Here is a 16,415-nt window from a genome sequence, read left to right on the forward strand (position 1 = left end):
GAGTCTGATTCTTTTTGTACAGCAAAATAACGTTTTGGTCATGTATACTTATTGTGTATCTAATTTATATTTTAATGTATTTAACATCTACTGGTCATCCTGCCATCTGGGGGAGGGGGTGGGGGGGGGGTAAGAGGTGAAAAATTGGAACAAGAGGTTTGGCAATTGTTAATGCTGCAAAGTTACCCATGCATATATCCTGTAAATAAAAGGCTATTAAAAAAAAAAAACAAAAAAAACCCCAAGATGCTTGGGTGAGAAAGTGAGGAGCACAAGGTGTTGAGTAGGCACACCCTTCACCAGGCAGGCAGCACAAACTCGAAAAGAGCCTCAAGGCTGAGCCTTCACTGAATGGGAGTCACGGAAGGCCGGTGGGAGCGATGATGAGAGGGTAGTGGGTGAGTGGTAAGGAGAAGTAGCTCTTTTTTCAGGAGAGAACCCTTCTTCTCCTTTCCAGTTGGGGCAAGCGAGTCCAGTAGGAATATCTTAATGGTTCCGAGCCGAGGCAGTAAACAAGCTAACAGCAGCTCCCTTCAGCCTCGGAACGATTGGGGTTTGTTTTAGTGGATGGGGGTGTGTGGTGTGAGTGCCCGTGTGACTCGCTGTGTCCTTTAAGTGCAGCGTGTGCAGTGTGTGCAGTGTGTGAGTGTGTGTGTGTGAGAGATGAGTGTGAGGTGGAGGTGGGGGGGAGGGAATCCCCTCTCCCATGATTCCCTGCGGGCGGGTACAGCTGCGGGGGGGGTAGGGATTGCTCAGTGCTGGGGCGGGCGGAGTGGGACCCTGCGAGGGGGAGGGGGAGCGCGGGAAACCCCGAGATCAGCGGCTGCGACCCCAGCTGCCTGCGGTGCCCCCTCCACGAGGGAGACCGCGCACCTTTGGCTCCTCCCTCCGCCCCGCTCCCCTCCCCTCCCCTCCCCTCCCCTCTCCACAGCCCCGGCGCCAGCGCCGCCCTCCCAGCATGCCGTGCGGCGGGGCGGCGGGCGGAGCCGGAGCGGCGCGGGAGGCGGGGAAGCTGTCGCCGTGGGTCGCGCTGTGTGAGCCGCCTCCTTCTTGTCTTTTCTCTCCTCCTTCTCCCAGTGCTCGGCGCGCACGGCTCTGGAAGACACCGCCTCCGCCTCCGCCTCCTCGCCCTGTGCCTGCCTCCTGCGCTGCGGGCTCCAGCGGAACCCGGAACGGCCGCCCTGCTCCCCCCCTCGCTCGCCCTCAGCCGCCGCCTCCTCCTCCTGCTGCTCCTGCTTCCCTTCGCCCTCTCCGTGCCGAGGCCGGGGCGCTGGGTCAGCTGCCGGGTGGGCGGCTGCTTCGAGAGACTCTAGATTCGGGCGGCGGCGCTTGGCCATGTCGTGTCGGGGAAGGTAATGAGCCGCAGAGCCCCGGGGTCTCGGCTGAGCAGCGGCGGCGGCGGCACCAAGTATCCACGGAGCTGGAATGACTGGCAACCCAGGTGGGTGGCTAGCCCGGGCTCGCCTCTTCACTCCGGGCCCAGGGCCTGAGGCCTACAGGCGGCCGGGCTCGCCAGCTGCCAGGGCCCCTGCCTGCGGAGCTCCCGGCGGCGGCGGCGGCGGCGGCGGCGAGGTGCGGGAGCCGGTCAGCCTTGGGGCTGGAAGGCGCGGCCTAGGCCACTCCACCCCGCTCCCTTCCCCCTTAGGGGTCGGGGCGCGGCTTCTGCAGCCTCCGGGGTCTCCTCCCAGACCGTGCGGGCTCGGAGCTGGTCGGAGGGAGGTGAGGCCTAAGCTCTGCCTCCTTGCCTGGGGCTCTTAGGTTGGCGGGCTGGGCCGAGGGGCCGTGTGCTAGGCGCCGCCCTGGGCCCTGGGCCTTGGGCCCGGGGCGGAGGGTGGGCAGAGACTAGTGCGGGTGATGGGGCTGAAAGTTGGGGTGAAAGGAGCTCCTGAGTCATTGGGGTGGGAGGATGACAGTGTAGGGGTACGGCCAGGTCTCTGTCTCCAGCGGTGAGAAAACCTTATTAACCAGGTACCTTTATCCGGGAAATGAGGTTAAGGCTTCCGAAAAGCAAATTGGGTCCCAGAGATTCTCCCCCAGAGGCCCGAGCCACACCTCTCTGGACCCGGGTTGGGATCCCCTCTCCTGGGGTCCTGGGGGGGGGGAGGGGGCGGTCGGGAGTTCTTTTAAAGATACCTTGTTCCCTACACTGTGGGGGTCTCCTGCTGCTGGGGCAGTTGGTTCTGAGGGAGGGAGGGCCCAACAAGCCTGCCTGCACACTTGAAGGATCTGACTAAAGGCTTCCTCAAAATTGAATCGAGACAAGGAATCTTTGCACCCTTGTTGGTGCAAATGAGACTGCCTTGTCATAATTGAGAAATTGAGCTTTAGCCACAATATTGGAAGAAAACGTTTTCTCAGCGTAGTTCCTGTGTCATTTGAATCATAGGGCAGTTGTGAGTAACTTTTTGGCACCTGACATTCCTACAATTTTGAAAGCCTAAGAAGTTTTTCTAATAGACGGTGGAATGATTGCAATTTAAGTCTCAGGTATAGAGGGACTTATAGGATCATTCGATTAAGATAATTCTATATTATGTACCAAAGTTGTCTAGATAGAAGTTTGGGGCATTTTTTAAGTGTTTTGCACATTAATTAAAAAAAAAAAAAAAAAAAAGAAGCTGTTTAGCCTGATTTTTCCAGGAGCTGGCAAAACAAATGTAAGTGTGTAACATATAATATAGATGTCTTTCAACTTTGAAAATGGTTGCATTTAATTTCAGTATTGTTTGAAAACTTTAGTAAGATATTTTTGCTACAAGATTTAAAAAAAAAACACACCTTGAAATGATCTTTGAGATATAACAGTACAGTTTATTTCTATTTCATAATTCACATTAACCTAAGATTTTACTTTAGTTTAAAAACATTTTTTAAGGCCTGGAATGGGAAGGATATCTAGATATTTTTAACAATTACTCATTTGAAATCCTTAGCTCTATCTTAGCCCCTTTGGTTTGTTAGATTATTACCTTAGGAGTCATCAGTTACTTTTTTCTTTTGATTTTTGATCTTATTAAACTGTTGAATTATCTGGATTAAAAAAAAAAACTGGATTTTAGTGAATGGACCTTAATTTGGAAATCCTATTCATCATTTGTTTTTTACATGTATTAATGTTCAGTAAGGGAGCTGAGCCTTATTTTAGTGACCAAAGTACTTTAACCAGTGGTCCTAGCTAGAGCTTTCATAAAAGAAAACAGATGGATAATTTGAAACTCTTATATTAATAGAGGAGCCTAGGGATTGCAGCCACGTGAAGTCACATGACTAATTCTGACAGGTATGAAGCAATATCATTTATGTAGTTATGAAATTTGTTGTGGCACATCAATGTCCATGTGGCATTTTTGGCAGACAGTGCTTTATTTTTCTGAATGTAAAATTTAATCTTACTCTGAAATGTTAAGTTTTTTTTAAAGATGTGTAAGCATACTCTTTATAAAACCTTATGTCCAGACGATCTCAGATAAACTGTCACACAGTCAGGAAGTAAAGTATATTTGATTTACATTAGTACCTTTGTATATAACTATAGAAACACTTCCTTTTTTTTTTTTTTTTTTTTTTAAACTTAAGGTTGCCAAAATGTTTTTTAAAAACAACAGTACAATCATGACAATATATGTTCATGGGCTGTTTAAAACAGTTATTGAGAGGCAGCAAGTCTTTTTAGAAATAATGGCAGAATCTAGTTAGCTGAATAGAATTTGAACTTCATTCCAGTTTAAATTAAGCTTACTGTTTTTATGCCTCTGAAGCTTCTTTGAATGCAAGATTTCCTTGCTTTTCTGAATTTCAAGATGAATTTGATATTTCTGTCCTGTACCTTTTCGTTTCTTTTCTTGTAACATCCTTTTGCACTTTCCTTGGCTCAGGCTTTTGAAAAAAACGTTTCCAATCAGTTCCAGTTTGCCAATTAATCTATAGTATGGTACTTTTGAGTTAGTTCATGGACACATGAGGTACTTCATCCATATTGACGGGAAATGTTTTTTATGGATGAGCTGTCATGCTGCAGTGTGAACTAATTTCCATGGGAAGCATATCATCATTAAGCATTTATATAGTCTTGCTTTATTTTCTTTGTTCTTTATTCATAGAAACTAATAAACGTTTAAGAAGGGTTATCCCTATAAGTTAAATTATTTTTTCAAAGTCAGACTGGATTACTATTGGGGTTTATAGTTGAATTCAGAGGCCAGGGTTAGATTTCCCAGAACTTAATTTGAATTCTAGTTACACCTTCTTTTTCTCTTGATGGTAGGACTAGTAGTAGTAGTATCACTTTTGTCAGGGTACTATACCTGACTCAATTGGTAGAGATGTTATACACACTGAAAAAGTTAGATCAAAATGATTATCTGACATCAAAGTTTGCTTATTTTCTTTCCCTACTTCCTCTTCTTTTTCCCTCTCTTTGATTCCCGATCTCTTTTCCTCTTTACTTTTCTCTTTGCCCGCCCTGCTTTGGAAGAAAACTACTTAGGGTAGAAATCTGATAATCAAGTGACACTTCCTAAACTCCATTTCTGATAATCTCCAGTTATTAATACTCTGACACTCTTAAAATTACTTTGTATTTTCAAGGCAAAAGTTCCTTGCGTGCAGAGACTGTATTTTTTATCCATTGTGCCTTGCCCCGAGATGCTTAATAAGTGTTTGTGAAATTGAATTGTTTTAAAATTGTATTTGAAGTCAGTTTATTAACAGTTATGTTTGAATTTCATTGGTTTTTAATTGGAAGCACAGACTTGAGAACGTTCATAAGAAGAAATGTTTGACTTGAATCAGAAGACATGCAAATTTTTGTTTTGGAAGGATTTAGCAGTGCCTGCCCTTTAAGTCTGAGTTTATAGTCCCTAATCAGTAAATATTTATTTAGTGCTTACTATATGTCAGAAACAAAGGCAAAAGATGGACCATATTCTCTAGGAGTTCACAGTTTAATAGGAGAGACCATGTGCAAACACCTATGTAACAAAAAATAATGATCAGAGAGAAAAATCATTTCTACATTATAAGGTGTATGATTCAGAGGTGATGATCCTATTCACAATTTTTATCTGGGTTGGGCTTAGCAGTTATTTATTATGTATACTTAAGTTAATATTGCAAATGTAGCATGAAATAAATATTGGAAACTCTTGGAAAAGGATATTAATCTTCAGAGAAGGCAAGCCCACAAATTATTTTTTTATACATTAGTGTCTAATGAAACTTTTAATTTAAAGAATTCCTTTATAATTAATAAAAACAAATCCCACCAAAACTGATTAGTTGTTTTTTGTGATTGTGATTCAGTGGAAACACAGAAGTTATTGTCATTTTTACATGATATACTTTGATATATTGTAAACTGTTGGCTTATCTCCAATTTCTTTCTATACCAAAGGAACCTTTTTGGCTACTTACCAAGGTTGAATTATTTTTGTTGCTTTCATTTAGATTCTTTTTTTTTGGGGGGGGGGGTTAGGTTTTTTCATAATTGTGTCAATGCTTCTTTTATAATTATTCTCTTAATGCATCCTAATACTGAGTTAAGGAGAAATGTCACTCATAATTCTCACATGCTATTTATACAGCTTAATAATAATACCCTTTCCTTTTTGATTATGACATTACATTGCTACCTTCAGGGTCTTTTCCTATCTTTGAATCTTAATGTTCATAAAACAAGTCATGTTCTATCCCATAATAGGTGGGACAATGGATAGAATGTTGGACCTGGAATTAAGAAAACCAGAGTTCAAATCCTCCCTCAGACTCTTAGTATCTCTGGATGACTTTGGAAAGTCACTTCATCTCTATGAGGGCCTATCTATAAAATAAGGATAATCTATTTGATAGGATTGTTGTAAAGATGGAATGAGATGACATGTACTTTGTGAATTGTAAAGCTATTAATTACCTCAGGCACAATTTTTCTCCTTTTAAGTTGAATTCCTTTTCGGTTGTCCCTTTTGAACTTCATCTGCTGATATTTCAGTTTATTCATGGTATTTAGTTGAATGCTCCCTATATCACCTAGAATTGATAGGTCATAGGATTTAGTCCATCATTTTACTATGGAGTAATGGGAAAGCCTGGGGAAGTGAAGTGACTTGTCTAAATTACCAGGATCCACAAGATGAGTTTTGTTTTACAAAAGTTTTGTAAACTGCTTCTTTGTAAGTTGGTTTGTTCTTGACCAATGTTTTATTTCACTTCTTAGTTCCATCTGAGATTACATGTTCCATGTATATTGTAGCAATCGTTTGTATCTCTTTTTTTTTTCCATGTTTCCCTCATTAGGACGTAAGCTCTTTAAGGGCAGGGACTCTCTCTCTCTCTCTCTCTCTCTCTCTCTCTCTCTCTCTCTCATTGTTCCTGTCTTTAAGAAACAGGAGAGCCAGCGTTGCAATTACAGATATATATATATATATATATATATATATAAAACACCTTTCTTTGTATTCCTAGCACTTAGCACGGTGATGGCACATCGAAAATGCAATTTTTTGACTAATTGGTTTCATATCAATTCATACAATGTAGTAGTATGATTTATCCTTGTCTTCCTTACACACACATACACACCCTTTGCTTTCTGCAGTCCCCCATTTAGCACTACATTATCTCATATTAGATTGAAATGCCCATGGGAAAAAATTATGATTCTAATTCCTTTTCCCATTAAGTTGGGAAACTGAGTTCTGAAACTGATTTGGAGATTTCAGACCCTATTTGTAGATGTTCATACTAGTAAGGAACTCCAGAAAAGGGGTTCTGCTAGTTGGTTTCTGTTCATATCATCTAGGAACATGTTTTTATAAGACAATATTATGTAGTTATTTTCAAGTTAAAGTTAAGTATTTTAAAGAAGAATTGGGGGTGAGAGTGGGGGTGGGATTTGAACATCTCTTCTAACTATAGAAACAGTTGATAGTTAAAGAACAACATAAGGGATAAAAGACCAGAACTATCTAGCCTTAGGATTGGAATGTAAAACTGGAAGGGACCTTAGAGACAATCTAGCTGCTTCTTCATTTTACTAGTGATCCTACATTGTAAAATGCTATCATATTCTGAAAAATTTTATCAGTGAGATTTTTTTTCCCTTCTAAAATGTGAAATATAGAATTGTTTGTATAGAAAATGTTTATTATAAATCAGTGTTAAATATGAAAACAGGTTTAGTTTTCTCTATTTCTTTTGCCCCTAAATTTTTTCCAATTCTTGTTTTTCTAGGGATGTTATAACCTATCCTCTTGCTATTAGCATTAATAAATTTCATCAGTACATTTCAAGCTTCAAATTGCTTTATGGCCATATTATTTTTGGAAATGCTATTTTAAAGGTTGATGTTGAACAATTTAGGATTTGGGAGTGGGGAAAATCCAGTTGTATATAATCAAGATATCCTAACAAATATTTTATTGCTTCCTTTCTAGGCATACTGTTAAAAAAGAAAATTTGATTATTTTATCAGGAATTTTCTATTAGAAGTTTAATTTTTATGTGGTGTACCAAGATCTTATTGAGTATATGAATAAATGTTAGTCTCATAGTTTCATTGGTATAAAGAACTCCCAGATGGAGAAATTTTCTCCATCACTGCAGATCAGAATTTTTTTTTTTCAAGTTAGTCTTAGAGTTGTTGAGGACAAAGAGAGTTTTAAATTACTTGTTCAGGTCACACCATCAATTTTGTCAGAGATAGGAGGTGAGCTCAGCTCTTATTGAATGGTCTTTACCAAGTTTTTCTCTGAATGGAAATTATACTTTTGGCTGGCTTTCAACATCCTCAAAATAAAAATCAGTACATTTACTCATTTTCCTGTCATCTCAGTCCCTCCTAATTTTAGTCCCTTCGCTCTATTGATTATTTCCTATTTATCCTGTTTTCCTGTATAGTTTTTGAGTGTGTATCTCTTTTGGGAGGCACATTTTTTCCCCCATTAGATTGTGACCTTCTGGAGAAGAGGAAGTGTCTTTTGCCTTTCTTTTTATTCCCCAGTGCTTAACATAATACCTGACCCATAATGGCTTAATGAATGTTTATAGTATAAATCATCTAATCAACACTTTTCAGTTTTTTAAAAGAATGTTACAAATGATTGCAGTGATTTGAAGTAGATCCTTGGTGACCTGTTTTATAAGTCTTTGGACCTTGATATTTGAAAACATTTAATGTTTTTTTTTTTTTCCCATGCTTGAATGTGATCAGTCAGATGGTGTGTGTGCCCCTTACAACACATGAAGGGGGGGGGGGGGATTTATAAAAGACTCTGCTTCTTTAGTGCCTTGTTGAGAATCTTCCATATGTTTTGATAGAGCATCATTTTTCCACATCACTGTTTTAATTTGATGTATTAAGGCTGCTTTCCTATTTCCTCTTGACCCTTCAAGTTTGGATTGTTTTATTTTTCAGACAGTTCATTTAGTTTCCTTCTAGGTGTTATCCCATTTTTTAATGCTAATTTTCTGAAATGATCAAACTTCATGTTCCTCCTCTTAGGTCATTATAGCTGACTTCCAAAGTTTTTCATCATTATTATTCTAAATAAATTTTAGTTTCTAGAGCCCCATTTTTGTTTCTCTGGCGAAGAAAATTAAACAAAACGTTTTGTTCTTGAGTCCTTGCTAATTTTTTGAGTAGTAATTTAGGATCTTTAATTTGTATGGAAATTTAAATATACAAGATTTGGCCCAATCTCACCTTAGAGAATAAGGTTTTCTCCTTTGAGGTTATACAGTGTGTAGAAAGCTAGGTCTGAATCAGGAAGTCTTAAGATGAGTTCAAATTTGGCCTCAGACACTTACTGGCTTTTTCAACTTGAGCAAGTCATTTAACTTTGCTTGCTTCAGTTTCCTTATCTGTAAAATAAGCTGGAGAAGGAAATGGCAAACTACTCTGTATCTTTGCCAAGAAAAACCCCAGAAAAGATTATGAAGAGTTAAACACAACTGAACAATAAACTCTGTCTGATTTTATTTTTCCAAATACACACAAAGACAATTTTCAACATTCACCTTTGCAAAACCTTGTGTTATAGATTTTTCTCTGTCCTCTCAATTTCCTCCTCCCCAAGATAGCAAGCAATCCAATATAGGTTAAACATGCATTCTTCTAAACATATTGCCATGTTCATTATACTGCACACACACAAAAAATCAGATCAAAGGGGAAAAAACATGAGAAAGAAAGAAAACCAAGCAAACAAAAAAAAGGTGAAAATACTATGCTTTGGTCCACATTCAGTCTTCATAGTTTTCTTTGGATGTGGATGACACATTCTATCACTAGTCTATTGGAATTGCCTTAAATCATCTCATAGTTAAAGAGCCAAGTCTATCACAATTGGTCATCATGCAGTCTTGTTATTGTATATACAATATTTTCTTGGTTTTGCTCACTTTCAAGTTTCTTTTTTCATAGTTTTTTCTTGAGTTTTTTATTTGAATTTTGGTATGATTTTTATCCAATTCTGTGAAGTAGCTCATCTTTCTTTTTGGTGTTGAGTAAATCCACAAATTTGATTAAAATTTCTTTTTGCTATATTTGATTTAACAATCTGCAAGGGATTCCTCATTTGGTCAGTACATCAGGACTATTTTGAAGTTGTTTCTGTAAGTATAGATAGCTTGTGTGTTTCGGTAAGTGAATACTCATATTTGCATTATGCATTATTTTTTCTCATTTTGTTTGGATATGCAAAAACTTAGGTTTTTTTTATGTCCTACTAGCATATTTTGTATCAATAAATGCTTTGTCATAATTATATACCCTTAACTACTTTCATATAAGGAGCTCAGTGTCTAATAAAAATGTTGCTTTAAATATTTATGAAAGTCCATTTTCTCCCTTAGTATAGTTACTAAGTAAATTGGGTAAAACTAAAGGTAGAATTGATTTGTTATCAACCAATTAGTATTCTAATCTTTATAAGCTCCCTCCTAGATTTTAAAAGATCTATTCTCTTACTTGCCTTTATTAATCTACTAATATATTATTATCTTATACTATTATATTTGTTTAAGGAGAGTTAGGTAATATGTCGGGAAATAACCTGTTTCAGATGGTCTATGATGTCTAACAAAAATACAGAAATGTGACCATATTTATGACATTTGATGGTTAAAATAGATCATTTGAATAAGAAATCCCACCAGTTTATAATAGATTTTGTTGTTCAGTCGTGTTCAACTTAAAATTTTATGATCCTTTTTGGGGTTTTCTTGGTAAAGATTTGGAGTGGTTTCCTTCTCCAGCTCCTTTTTACAGAAAATTGAGGTAAGCAGAGGTTAAGAAATGGAGCTGGTTACATTTGGATTCTTTGCTGTGCCACTAATTGGAAAGTAGGACTAGTTCATAGAGCAAGTGACTTAATCTCTGAGTTGCCTCATCTCTCTGCCTCAGTGGATGATTCAGAGAATCACATGAGATACTGAATGTGAAAGTAAAATAGTATTTATATTTGCTAATATAAATGTGTGGATGAGTTTGGAGACAGAATTGGAAGTATTTTTCCTTTGTGGCATTAAATCAGATTTTGTATTTTCTGAAATTAAATTTTCCAGATTACATGAGAGAATATTAAAGGAAATACTATGTAATAGAATATATAATCCTAGAAGATAGGTTTGGTTTCAGTATTAAATAGTGGAAAATCTGTATGGTTGTTCCTAATGCTTAACAAAAATATAGTAATTTGACCATATCTATGACATTTAATAGTTTAAATAGATATTTTTTTAAATTGATAATAAGGCTATTATTTCTCAAATATGACTGCTAGATCCATCAACTCAAATTAATTACTTGTTTGTATTTGTAGTCTTTATTTCTGGGGTTCTGAAAAGTTAGAGGCAGGATTTGAACTTAGTTTATCTTAATGTCAAGTTTAGCCCTCTGTCACAAATAGAAGGATCTCTATATATGCATTGTGCCATGCTGCTTTTCTCTTTTGTTCAGAAAAAGTAATGATAACTCTAGAGAACACTGTAATAATAATCATTGAAATTTTTATAATGCATACTCTATAATGTGCATGTGTGTATGTATGTATATCATTATTTTTACAGGTGAGGAAACAAAAATTAACTGGCTTGCCTCGAATTACTCGGTGTAGGAAAAGTTTTTTGAGGAAAAATACAGATACACACAAATTTTCCAAATCAAGAAAGAGAGTTGGGGCTCAAATTAATAATTAACCATATGCATATTGTGCCTACCATGTTAAATGGTATCCAAATTAAGTTGGGTCATAGAATTTGAGCTAGGAGAGATCCTAGAGAATGTATGGTCCAATTTCTTCATTTTATAGGTTAGGAAATTGAGGCCTAGAGAAGTAAATTGACTCGCCCGATATCATACTGATATTAAATGGCAGAGCCATATGCTCAGATTTCAGGTTCTATTCTCTTTTTTATTATAGAACACTTGATAGATTTCCTAGTATGTTAAAAAAAATTTTTTTTTCTTCTTGTAGAATTGCTTTAAAAATACTTTTGTAAAAAATTGTTTTAAATCTAGGCAGTTAATTGGCATAATGAGTAGAATACTGACCTTGGAATATGAAAGACTTGAGATCAAATTTTGATTTGATTTCATGAGCAAGTCTTAGGATCAAATGAGATAATTTATGAAAAGCATTTTATAGATCTTAAAGCATTGTACAAAATTAATTTATGTAATGAATAACTTTTAAAACAATTCAGTTCATGACTTGATTATTCATAATGCAACATGAATAAAAATATAGAGATACTATGGAGGTAAAATTAGCATATTTGAATTGATTACAGAATTATGAACTGAATCCGTCTTTCTTCTTGGTTTTCTCTGGATACTCTTTATATTTATATTATCAGTGTCCTTAAATTGTGGTATCCAGAATTGAATGTAGTACTCCTGATGAGAACAGAGTAAGATGAGGCTATTAACTTCTTTATTTCCAGAAGCTGTGCCTCTCCTGATGGAATCCAAGATCACATTAATTTTTTTGGATATCACATAATATTGTTGACTGAAGGAAGCTACTATGGAACATTTAGTCCACAAAAACTTGAGGGAGGAGGACCGGGGGAGAGAATATGTTTTCTTTTCTTTCATTTTCTTTCCTCTCTCCCTCTCTATTTGAATTTCATTTTATTAAATTCTTCCCAATGCTCTTTGCCTGTCAAGATCTTACTAGATTCTGATTCTGTTATTTTGTTAGCTATCCGTTCCAGCTTTGTATCATCTGTACATTTAATGAGCTTTTCATCTATTAGTTTTCCATCTCCTTTGCAAACATAGTGTGTTACTTTATTAAAAGTTTGCTAGAATCTAGATAAATTATATCCATAGCATTCCTTCATTTCCTTCTGTATATGCTATAGATCTCTAACATTAGAACTGACCAAATTGCGAAATACTTTTTTGATCATCATAGTGTTTTGTAGTAATGTTGCTAGAAATCAGATCATCATTGTTCTTGACCAATTGAAAGTACTAACTTAGTTATCCTGTCAAAAGAAATGAGATTAATCTATCATGGCTTTTGTCAGGTCAGGTCAGGCAAAGGTCCTCTTAATTTTTAACTCTATAATTTTAAATATATATAATTATTCATATTTACATATTTTATATAAATATTTCTATAATATATATTTCATATAAATATATAAAATTTATGTAAATGTATTATTATGTATTTATATAAATAAAACTCTTACCAGTGTTGAGCATTATTTAAATACTTTCTCCTACCTATTGATTATTTTAACTTCTCTAGTTAGAGCAATAGATTTTGTTTTCTTTTCCAACTAATTTTTTAAGCGATAGTCTTTTTTTTTTTTTTAAGTCACTTGCCAAGAAGGTTGAATTTTCTTGCCAGAAAATTTTTTATTTTGAAAGTCATCTGTCAAAAAGACCACTTCTGTTTATGAGAGGAATAAAGAAAATATACTCGATGGGTAGATTTTACTGTTTTAACTGTATTTTTGTTATGGGTGTTGTTTGCTCCACCATTAGAGAATATGAAAATAAACATGTTTTGCATATTTACTTTAGTAGAGTTGCCAAGATGTACCAAGTATAGAATCTATATGTGTTAATGTAACTAGGATATTTTGCTTTTGGTGCCAGTAATCTTTGGCTAGGTTTAAGATTTTTAGTATTTTGGTCATTTACTCACAATACATAACATTGCTATTCTAGATCTCTTATTTTTATAAATTAGGCTAATTTTTCTTTATATTTATGAAACTAAAATGAGCTTCATTTTTTAAGTTGCTTTCCTTTCCTACTGATTAATTTTGGCTGCATTGATTTTATTTATAAAATTTTCATTTACCTCCTTTCATTGTATCTCCTGTTTGATAATGAAATCTTTCCCCAGTCATAGATTTGATGAATAATTTTTTCATTTTCTCCTAATTTGCTTATATTTCCTTTTATATATAAATCATGTATCCATTCTAAGTTTATCTTTGTATACAGTGTCAGGTGCTAGTCTATGTCTAGTTTCTGCCAAGACTACATTCCCATTTTCCCATCTGTTTTTGTGGAATAGTGAATTCTTGCTAGGTTACTATGTTTATTTGCTTCTGCATTGTATATTCTATATCTTTTTAACATTAGAGTTCATCAAACTGCATAGTATCTTTTTGTTTCTTATAGTACTTTAATAGGATTGCAGTACAATAGACATACATCTCAGAAATATGGCAAATCTGTGGATTGTTTGGCAAATTTCTATTTAGAAATATTATGCATTTTCTACAGTGCTATCAAATGATTTTTGTTGAAAGACAAAATAGAAACAAAAAATTCTACAGGTCCTAAAATAGTCTAATTAATACTGAACAGCATACTTTTTTTCCTGATCATAGTGGAGGCTTTTTAAAGGAAAATTTTATTTAGAATTCCTTCAACATTTAATTGGTTTTAGTGATATTTCTCCCTGGTTCTGTATTTTGGGATTTTCCTGAAGGTCCAGAGGACAATTTCTTTGGAAGATTTCAGGATTTGTCCTCCTTATTCAACCTGGGAGGTCATGGAATAAGAGATTTCCTTTCAGTCTTGGCCATTTCCCAGACTGGATGGGATGCTTCTAGAATGCTTCCAGGACCTGCTGACAAAGGGAGTGGGAGGATGGGAGATAAGAAATTGTAATAGGAGCTGAATCAGTGTCTCTTTCAAAACCGTTGAGCTTGTCTGGGTTAAAAATAGCCAAGGGAAATTTTTTATTTTTCATAGGTGCCAGTAGTGACCATTTGGATGAATGAATATTTGGAATTCTCTATAAGGGAATATTTAGTATTTTAGGTCTCAGGTTAATATGTTATGCACCAGCTTTCCACCAGCTTTTGTAAATATCAATTACTGTTCTCAAAAGTCAAAAGGGAAGAAAGATAATAGCTATTAATCTTGCAGTGGCAATAGTGGGAAAACTAGCTTAATGGAAAGAATACTGATTCTGAAGTCTGAGAGAACCTGGGTTCAAATTCTGTCTTTGGCTGTTCCCTGTTTGATCTTGAACAAATCACTTATTCTTCCTGAGCCTCACTTTCTTTGTTAAAATGAGGAAGTATACTAGTTGACCTTTGAGAAATGAGGTTCATTTCCTCCTAAGATATATGATCTTGTAAATAATACTAAGGAAGCACTTTACATGATTACTTATCTAATGGGTGAATTGCTGTGTATGCAAATAACTGATAAAGCAAAGTGATGAGCAAATGGGAAGCAAAAGTCCTAAACAAGTATTCCGGTAAGTTAGAGTTCTGAGAAGTCATTTTCACTTGGAGATTGAAGGGAAGACTTTGGGAAGACTTCTAAGAGCAGGTGCCACTTGACACTAGAACTTAAAGGAAGGGAGGAACTTGTTCTCACCAGTGATTTAGGGTCTTTTTTCAGTTATTATTTTTCTGGGTCTCTCTGCTACATTTGACACTCTTGTTCTTACTGCAATGCCTGACACTTGGTAAATGCTTAGTAAATGCTTGTTGATTAATTAACTGTACTTTGTTTTTAAACATACCGTTCTCTCCTGATGTTCTTCCTACCTGGCCTGCCTTTCCTCTGTCCTCTGTGGGTTCATCAGTATTGCTTTATCACTATGCAGAGTGTAGCACAGGGTTTTTTCCTGGATCATTTTTGTAACCTCATTAGCTACCTTGGATTCATTTTTCATTTTTGTGTACATGATTCCTATCTCCCCTGAATACCACTTCATCTGCCAATTATACATCTTTAAATGAATGAGTATTCTGTAGGTATCCCAAACTTTAACTAGTCTAAAACAGAATTCTTCTTTTCCTTCAAACTCTTCCTTCCTACTTTCACATTTCTATCCTTCATACTAGCAATCTCATAATCATTTTTTATTCTTCCCTTTTCATCAAATCAATTGACATATGTTGATTCTACCTTGACAATGTATGATGGGGGCAACTAGCTGGGGCATTGGATAGAACATCAGTCCTGAAGTCAGGAGGACCTGAGTTCAAATGTGATCTCAGACACAACACTTCCTGGCTGTGTACCCCTGGGCAAGTCACTTAACCCCAATTGCCTTAGCAAAAAAGAAAAAAAAAAAGATAATGTATGATGAACCTCTTCTCTCCTTTTCTTTACTAACATGACTACCATTCTAATGCTTTGTTTGTTGTTGTTTTTGCTTCTCTTCTGGTCTCTGCCTTCCCATCCATCTCCCACCCAGTTGTCAGTTTCTGATATTTCCAAAGTGCAAGTCTTGACTCTAAAATCTATGACTTCATGTTTACTGTCCTTGTACTAGTAGTCCAGTGGAATCCCAGATTTTCTTTAGGCGAATTACTATACCCTCATCTTAAATTTGTGAAGTTGATTTTTGGAACTTTAGGGATAACAGTAAAGTGTTACATTTCTTATTAAGTTCAGATCAATATCATCAAAATCTTTTTGGATCCTAACTTTCATCCATAGTTTCAGTTATTTGGACTTTGTGTCATTAATAGATTTGATAAATATTCTATCTACATATGCTGTTATCCAAGTCATTGTTTAAAATGTGAAGTAGCATAAGGCCAAGTACAGATGCCATAGTCTTTTGCTTCATAAAATTTGCTGCTAAGAGCTATGTTGGCAACTTGGTGAGAGGAAGCTATTAGTCCTCATTGATATGACTATTTCTCAGTTATTAATTCTGAGCAAAATTTTAGTCATGCCGGGACAGGATTATAAACACAGGTAACACTTTATCTGTTACTATTAAAAGGGGGGACATTTTGTTTCTTTGTGCAACATGGCCGAATGCATTTTCTTTCAGTTCTAGACTCAGTTATGCCTGTCTACTGAAGTCAGATACTCAAAATCTCTGGTTGCATTGGAGAATAAATTACTTTAAAGACAATGTTAAATGTTCGCTTTTTATTCGAAATTGTTAAATATGGTTAGGCTGAAATAT

The 16,415-nt window shown here is 36.4% G+C and overlaps 1 protein-coding gene across 4 annotated transcripts in view; it reads left to right on the forward strand.

Moving 5' to 3' along the window:
- The first annotated feature begins 1,176 nt into the window (after positions 1–1,176).
- Positions 1,177–16,415, forward strand: part of SMG1 (SMG1 nonsense mediated mRNA decay associated PI3K related kinase) — a 111,950-nt gene continuing 96,711 nt past the window's right edge. The window contains exon 1 of one of the 4 annotated variants that reach the window (XM_031942755.1): positions 1,177–1,441. In XM_031942755.1, coding sequence (XP_031798615.1) covers positions 1,356–1,441 — 86 coding nt within the window. In that variant the 5' untranslated portion in view covers positions 1,177–1,355. Of the gene's footprint in view, positions 1,442–1,556; positions 1,720–16,415 lie in introns of those variants that run through there. The other 3 variants (XM_031942760.1, XM_031942766.1, XM_031942770.1) reach the window with 3 other exon arrangements.

The sequence above is a fragment of the Sarcophilus harrisii genome, chromosome 1 (genome assembly GCF_902635505.1).
Source record: "Sarcophilus harrisii chromosome 1, mSarHar1.11, whole genome shotgun sequence".
Taxonomy (NCBI): domain Eukaryota; kingdom Metazoa; phylum Chordata; class Mammalia; order Dasyuromorphia; family Dasyuridae; genus Sarcophilus; species Sarcophilus harrisii.